Below are 8302 nucleotides of genomic sequence, written 5' to 3' on the forward strand. Positions count from 1 at the left end.
TGGAGTGTTCGGGGTGGGTGAGGTATTTTGTAGCGAATGTTCGCTAACAAATCATTTGGAGTGTTCGGGGTGGGTAAAATATTTTGGTTTGGATCCATGAGGAAAGAATATTTATTTGGTGAAGTGTTTGCGTTGAAAATATGTTTGTGTGTTTGAAATGATAAAAAATGGTGATATATATAGAGAGAAGGGTGGATGTGATTATTATTATTATTAACGGTAACAATTCAACGGTCAACAAATGAATAACCAATCACCTCACCCGTTTTCTTCCGTCTCCAGCTTCATGTCACACCAACCCATCGGAGGTTGGAGCGGTGTTCACAAGTGAAGGAGCTGACACGTCAGCTCCCAAGCGTCTTTATGTCCTCCACTAAAGGTAGCCTTAGAAACAATTAAAATTTTGAATGTGTTTGGGATAAGAAAACGATTTTAACAAGGGATATAGTATATGTATGACACAAAAAAAATATGCTCGATTCCGAAAGAACACTTTACCAAATGTTGTAGTAAGAGGGACTGGAACCATAGGGTTTAGAGAGCAAAGTTCAAAACAAAGAGGTAGGGTTTAGAGGCGAACAACACACAATTGTAATTTCCCACCCATTTCCACTGCTGCTACCATCGTTATCTTCTCTTCTGCTCGCAACCCAGCTGTGAAAACTACTTCATGTGCAGACTGTTGATGAATGGCTCTTCTTAAACCTCATCATTCAACCTATTATAATTCTCTTCGTTTAATCATGTCAACAAGGTTCTGGCTACCCACGCATAGCCTCTGTATCTCCTCTGTCCGCCTTTCTCAACCCTCTGTCCTCCTAAAACCCAGGTGGAACTTTGATTCTTTGCTACCAAACTAAATGGGTTTGCATTGTTAATCGTTAAATTCTATAAAGTTGTTGTAATTTGTTTTTAGGTCAAATTTGGGAGCGAGGACACTATCGACGAACAGAGTTTTGTTTCCAAGTCCTTTGCTAACCCCAAGAGCTTTTAAGTCATCGTCATTAAGTTCCGTTGCCGACGCCCTTAAAGAAAAAGATGGTTCAGAAAATTATGGGTCTGAAAATATTCAGGTGAAGACGTTTATACTTTGACCTAATACTTTATAAATTCAAAATTGACATGGGTTCTTGTTATAAACATCAACATTCTTTAATCTTCCCCATTTCAGATATTAGAAGGTTTAGATGCTGTGAGGAAAAGACCTGGAATGTACATTGGAAGCACGGGTTTCCGTGGTCTTCACCATCTGGTATCTTCCTTACTTGATTTCCTTCATTTTTCGCTACTGTAAATCTGGAATATGTTCTTTTACATCGATTTATTCAGGTTTACGAAATATTGGACAATTGTGTCGATGAAGCACAAGCAGGATTTGCCTCAAAGGTTGATATTGTTCTACTTGCAGATGGCTCAGTGCGCATCACTGACAATGGACGCGGGGTATATACTTCTAACTTTTCAAATTCCAACTACTCGATTCTAATTTATGAGCTTAAACTAAAATTCAAGTAAAACCCTTTTGAATTCAAGATTAATTATCCAATAATCTTCTTCTTAAAACTTGTTTCCTTCATCTTACTTGTTCACTTTCATGTTACAGATACCAATCGACATACATCCAGGCTCAAAAAAGTCAGGAGTGGAGACTGTGTTGACTGTATGTTCTCTTTTCTTCATAATTCTAATATTTACTTGACTGATTTGCTAATATTAAATCTAACGATTCAGGTTTTACATGCTGGTGGAAAATTTGGTGGGGCCAGTAGTGGTTATAAAGTCTCAGGTGGACTACATGGTGTAGGTTTATCAGTAGTTAACGCATTATCTGAGGTGCTTATTTATCATATCTTTCAATTCTCTTATACTAAAGTATTCCTAAAGATAAACAAATAAACAAAATCTGTTTCTATACTTATTGCTTACATACAGACATTAGAAGTTACAGTTTGGAGAGATAACAAGGAATGTCATCAAAGTTATATTCGTGGAAAGCCTCTTAAACCTTTAGCATATGAAGATCTTCCACCTGATGCAGATCAACATACAGGAACACGCATAAAATTTAGGCCTGACCCTGAAAGTACTTTCCTTTCTTATTCTTTTGTTATTTTAATTTCAAATATTAAACTTCAAGAAAGTAGTTTATTTGAATTTGTAAATTGTATTTGTAAATTGTAATGCAGTATTCACATCTGGAATGGAGTTTGATTATGATACTATTGCTGCACGTGTCAGGGAGAGAGCTTTCCTAGTCCCTGGGGTAGAGCCATAATAAATACACCTTCATTTTGTGCTTTTTTTATTTGACGTAAATAATTGATTATTTTATATATTTCAAATATTCACAGCTAACTATTACTCTCAAGAAAGAGGATAATGATCCTGAGAAGTGTCGATCTGATGAATATTGCTTTGCTGGAGGACTTGTAGAGTATGTGAAGTGGCTAAATGCTGATAAGGTGTTTGCCTTTTCCTATTATACTTTTCAATTTTTTCTTATCAAGATATTATACTTTGGAAAATTAACCGAATTATAAGAGTGATTTTGCCCTACTTTATGACTATTATGCTTTCAATGTAAGTGACAATTGTTTTCTGATTTAGCAACCACTTCATGACATTTTGAGCTATAGAAAAGAAGCAGATGGGACCACTATTGATGTAGCTTTCCAATGGTAATTCACTAATTACTATTCTTTCTTTATTGTTTCACATACACATGAAGTAATTGGAATCTTACCCAAAATGAAAATCCTTGATAGAAAATGTGAAAATGATAAATGTTTATCTAAATTGGGTTGGGTTTGAATAGGTGTTCAGATGCGTATTCAGATACAATGCTTGGGTATGCTAACAGCATACGTACAGTTGATGGTGGGACCCACATAGATGGTATAAAAGCTTCATTAACAAGAACTCTTAATAACCTTGGAAAGAAGTCAAAGCTTATCAAGGTATTATTTTCATTGCCATTGTTCATCATTGGAATAAACCATTCCATTCATTCACTGATTCCATCCATGGCTTCAGGAAAAAGATATCAGTTTAAGTGGTGAGCATGTGAGAGAAGGGTTGACTTGTGTAATATCAGTCAAACTTCCAAATCCCGAGTTTGAAGGCCAAACAAAGGTAATCTCTAATCTCTTAAATATCTATGTTCTTCAGTTATAAAAAACATGATGTCATTTCTTTACTAAAAAAGTAATAATTTTCTCCCACTTTTCATTTTCTTGAAAAAAGACAAGATTAGGAAATCCAGAAGTGAGAAAGATTGTTGATTCTTCACTTCAAGAATTCCTTACTGAATACTTGGAGCTGAATCCTGATGTACTTGACAAAATCCTCTCCAAATCCCTCAATGCTTTAAAGGTATGACAAATATTATGTAATTGTAATGTAGTCTAATCTAAATCCAACTATTTTTTTTAACTTTTTTACAAATTTGCCCTTGTGTCACTAGGCAGCTCTAGCAGCAAAGAGGGCAAGGGATTTGGAGAGACAGAAGAGTGTTTTGAAAGTGTCATCTCTTCCAGGAAAACTTGCAGATTGTTCATCCACAGATCCTGAAATAGCTGGTAATCTTTAATTCCTTTTGTTTTTTTTTCTTTAAGTAAAATTAGAAATAAACAATATTGTAATAAAGTTTTTTCAAAAAATCTGCAGAGATATTTCTAGTTGAAGGAGACTCAGCAGGTGGAAGTGCTAAACAAGGTCGTGATAAGAACTTTCAGGCTATTCTTCCATTAAAGGGTAAAATTTTGAATGTTGAAAGAAAAGATGAAGCTGCAATGTACAAGAATGAAGAGATTCAAACCCTAATTCGTGCCCTTGGACTTGGAGTCAAGGTTTATATTTTTATATTTTCATTTCCCTTTTGTTAACTTTTCATTTTTTTTTTCATCTCAATTTTCATGTTTTCAGGGTGAGGATTTCAAAAAAGATGGTCTAAGATACCATAAAATCATCATCTTAACTGATGCAGATGTTGATGGTGCTCATATTCGTACATTATTGTTAACATTTTTCTATAGATATCAGGTAATATCATCAGACATAATAATCTGTTTGTTTTATATTTGTATTTATTTTTGGAAGAAACAGAGCCTGAGTTTGTGTTTTTTCATGTTTTTTAGAGAGCTTTATTTGATGAAGGTTGCATATACGTTGGTGTTCCACCCCTATATAAGGTTTGTATTTTCTTTTTTAGTAATATAAAAATGTTCTTTTCATAAAAAATAATTTATTTTTGGTGATTATTTCAGGTAGAGAGGGGGAAGCAAGCATTTTACTGTTATGATGAATCAGAACTTAAAACCCTTCAGAGTTCCTTCCCTTCAAATGCATCATATACTATTCAAAGGTTCAAAGGTAAACAGATTTAGCAAACTTGTAAAAAGGGAAAGCTTTCTTTCATTAAGGGTAAAATGGTCATTTAGTGAAATATTGTATAAAATGCAGGGTTGGGTGAAATGATGCCATTACAATTATGGGAAACTACTATGGACCCAAAGACAAGGCTTTTGAAGAAAATGGTGGTTGAAGATATGGCAGAAGCAAATGTTACCTTTTCAAGCCTTATGGGTGCCAGGGTAAGATTCAAATTATAAATACAAATGTGTATTGGAAAAGACGTGAATGCCCTTGTTATCCTTATTCTGATGTTTGATGTGTTGTATGGTACAAAAAATATATATATAGGTTGATGCGAGGAAGGAGATGATAAAAAACACAGCAAAGAAGATGGATTTGAAGAATCTTGATATTTGAAGATTGAAGTGAAGTTATTATTTGAGAGAAATCAAATTCTTTCTTGTGTTATATTTGATGATTGTACAGAAAAAAAAAGGCGAATAGATGGAAAGATAATGAGAGGTGGTGATTTTTGTTCATTTTTGGACCTATGACTATGCTTGTATGTGTTAGATTCATGGCAAAAGTAAAAGACTTTTGAGTTCCTTAAGATCCATAGTAATAGATTGTTTTAGCTTCTAATCCTTCGTCTTCAACATTTTAGAATTGAGACACTTTGTGTTTTCATTTTTTATTTTTATTTTGTTTCATGTTAGAATACGCAATTAGCATATTATCAACATACAATAGAAATGTGATGCCCGATGAACTAAATTTCTTCTAGTAGCAATAAGGTTCATATCACATCTCTTTGTGTAATATGTTTTGAATGTGTATACCCTTTGTGATTTTACTCCAACTCAAGTATTCAACTGTTAGGGTGCAAAGTCATGTTTGGATGTAATGTTTTAGGCTTTCCTCTTTGTATGTGTAAATGGGTTGAGTCTTTCCTATAAATAGGAAGTGAGTGACTCCCATTATAAAAAGAATAATTTGGAGTGTTAGACTAGAGAGAGAAATTGTATACAACTCCATTTGTATAATCTTTCTAGATCTAATAAGAGCTTACAAAGATTTATTTACTCCTGGTGTTCTTGAATTTGTATGATGAATCACTAGATCTTTCTAATTCCGCACATGCCATCATAATCAACACCACATCAATTGGTATCAGAGCGGGTGTTCTTGATTTTCATCAAGAATTGATCCTTGATGGCTATTTTGATTTGGTGATTCTTATTGTTCATTGATCTTCGTGTTTAGAGAGTGTTTTTGTGTTCTAGAAGTCGAATTTTTCTTTGATTTGATCCATAATTCGACTTTCTCTCTCTAGAATACTTGTTTGTATCATTTTATCTCTCTAGAAAACTCATTCAAAATCACTTTCTCTCTCTAGAAATCTTCAAGTTTTTGTGATCATGGTGGGTTTGCCATATGATTCTTGGATTGTGATTGTTAAAGATGTGAAATACAAAGTCAATGAAAATCAATTTTATGGGTTGGTTTTAAGCAAATTGATTTCATGGGGGAATATGGTTTCTTATGGAGGTTTGAAGAATGATCATGGAAGCTTGGTATTTCAACCACTTTGTAAGATTGCATGGTTGAATAAAATTGCCTTGTCCATATTAGTTCGTAGTAGAAATCAAAAGGAAGGAGAAGAAAGAGATTTGTTCAATAAGAAATATGTTTCTCTTATTGAAGACCCAAATGATCTTCGTGCTCTTAAATTTCTTGAAGTTCTTGATAATGGAGTTCAATGTGATGTTCTTGATGTTCAAGAAAAAGGAGTTCAAGTTGATTTTCAAGATGAAAAAGTTTTTTGCTCAATTGGAGTTCAAACCGATGATATTTTGTGTTCTTGTGATTCGTTTGAAGGAATGATTCCTTATCGGAAGCCGGTAGTTCAAGAAATTCACAAATATCAAACTCCAAAAGATTTGATTCAAACTCAAAATGTTCATGTTGTTGAAAGTGGGTTTGTTCATGAAATCAAGTCTTCAAGATACAAAAAGATGAGAAAGAAAAAGAAGAAGAAGATGAATCGGAAAAACAAGCGGGTTTACTCACAAAAATCGTCATATATTGTGAAGCCAAAATCCGTGAAGCAAATTTGGGTTCCAAAGCAACAATCTCCAAGTGTTGAATTGAATTTGAAGTCAAAACCCAAATGTGTTGGTGGTTCTTTTGAAGATGTTCTTGGTTTGATGAAGAACACGAAGAACACGAAGAACGAGTTGTACATCTCGCATGGTGGGTGGTACAATGTTCGATTTGGAGATTTTCTCATTCCGACAAAAGAACCAAGATCTTCCAAATTTGATTCGTTTGTTGAAAACGGAACTCGATTCGTCAAAAATGTATCTCAAATTCTCAAATGGATTCCAAAACGTCCATGATTTCGATTCGTATTTTGCGTTTTTCAATTTTTGATTGATTTGCTTCATTGGATCTAATCCGTTTCAAACCCCATTGATTGATCCAATAATTTTTGTTTAGATCAAAATCCTTAAAATCAATATCATCTTCTAACATTTTTTAATTTCAAAATGTTAATAATCATTCGAATAAAACGATTTGAGCACTGTTCATATGATGTATATTTCGAAGCCCAGCCCAAACAAGAATTGTTTACTGTTCATCATTCAATTTCTTATTCGAAACCCAATCAAATCATTTCATCAAGCCCTGCCAAACTCAAATGTCTAATATTGTTCATGTGTAATCATTTTGAGCCCAAGAAAATATCCGATCGTTCTTATTCACTGATTAAATCGGAAATTTTGACTTTCGAATGCTCAAGACAAATTAGTTTTCGATTTGGTCTAGAATCGACGTCGATTTCATCTATGTCATATCTTCATTAGAGTTGTTTGAAAATCGAGTCCTAATACAATTGATTGGAGTTCGAAATCGAATCACAGAATCGAGTTTGAGTTAATCGGTTTTGAGTTTACACTTGTTGACATCTAATAGTCGAACTCGATTTGAGAATTTCAAAATAAAAATCAAAATTTCAAAAACATCATCAAAATTTCAAAATAAAAACACAAAAACATATTCAAGTTTTCATAAACAAATAAACTCTGTTGACAAGGTTCCATATATTCGCAAATATGACAACAATCGAAAATTTGAGAATTCGCAAAAATTTGCAAATAATCAAAAGTTTCAAAATGTTGGCAAATTCACGAATACTTCATCAAGTTTGAAGAACTCAATTCAAGCCAAAATGAAATTTTCACCAAAACAACCAAAATTTTCAAATCCTTCAATATCAAAACCAACCAAAGTTTCATACACAAAAGGAAAATCTGATGTAAGTACGATCAATCATTGGTTTGAAGGGAAAGGAAAGAAATATCAAAGTAGGAAGTTTTCAGAAGAACAAATCAAAAGTGCATTTGATAAGTTCACAAATAATTCTTCAATTGATAGTGCATCATCTCATAATTCGCAAGTTCCAGTTCAAAAATGGAAACCAGTTATCAAAAATGCGAATGTTGTGAAGGATAAGATTACAATCAATGGAAATCCAAAATTATTGAATGATTATATCTCGATATCTAGAACTGATGATGTTGATATAATGAATTTTGTTACAAACAAAGTGAAAACATGGTTTTTAAATTCCAAAAATTTGTTTCATTCTACTAATGATGGACCCAATAAGTCTTGGGTTCCTAAATTTTTTCAATAAATGCAGGTGATATGTGACGAGCAATATGATATGAAATGATACATTGATAGTGGTTGCTCTCGTCATATGACTGGAAGAAAGGAAAATTTGCGAGATTACAGAAGCTTGGAAAATGCTGGAGTAGTCAAATTTGGAAATAATCACAAGTGTCAAGTGAAAGGATATGGGAAAGTCACAAATGGAAACTTCACAGTAAACAGAGTTGCATATGTTGAAGGACTTCAACATAATTTGATAAGTGTATCACAA

General features: G+C 33.3%; 1 protein-coding gene across 1 annotated transcript; it reads left to right on the forward strand.

The window, feature by feature from the left end:
* The first annotated feature begins 476 nt into the window (after nt 1-476).
* Nucleotides 477-4963, forward strand: LOC111889396 (DNA gyrase subunit B, chloroplastic/mitochondrial). The gene is made up of 20 exons (XM_023885542.3): nt 477-829; nt 917-1073; nt 1172-1252; nt 1330-1443; nt 1604-1660; nt 1732-1833; nt 1933-2083; nt 2187-2263; nt 2352-2462; nt 2608-2678; nt 2816-2957; nt 3034-3132; nt 3244-3372; nt 3464-3578; nt 3667-3848; nt 3925-4041; nt 4137-4190; nt 4266-4371; nt 4462-4592; nt 4702-4963. The coding sequence occupies exons 1-20, from the start codon at nt 690-692 to the stop codon at nt 4768-4770; spliced, it is 2205 nt and encodes a 734-aa protein (XP_023741310.1). The 5' UTR covers nt 477-689; the 3' UTR covers nt 4771-4963.
* Nucleotides 4964-8302: the final 3339 nt, after the last annotated feature.

Source organism: Lactuca sativa, chromosome 5 (assembly GCF_002870075.4).
Source record: "Lactuca sativa cultivar Salinas chromosome 5, Lsat_Salinas_v11, whole genome shotgun sequence".
Classification (NCBI taxonomy): domain Eukaryota; kingdom Viridiplantae; phylum Streptophyta; class Magnoliopsida; order Asterales; family Asteraceae; genus Lactuca; species Lactuca sativa.

What these genes read in the sequence shown, in the direction of transcription:
- LOC111889396 (XM_023885542.3), top strand. Translation starts at nt 690, where the DNA reads ATGGCTCTTCTTAAACCTCATCATTCAACCTATTATAATTCTCTTCGT. An exon ending in TCCGTGGTCTTCACCATCTG is followed by an intron (nt 1,253 to 1,329) that starts GTATCTTCCTTA and finishes CGATTTATTCAG; the next exon opens with GTTTACGAAATATTGGACAA. An exon ending in CAAGCCTTATGGGTGCCAGG is followed by an intron (nt 4,593 to 4,701) that starts GTAAGATTCAAA and finishes ATATATATATAG; the next exon opens with GTTGATGCGAGGAAGGAGAT.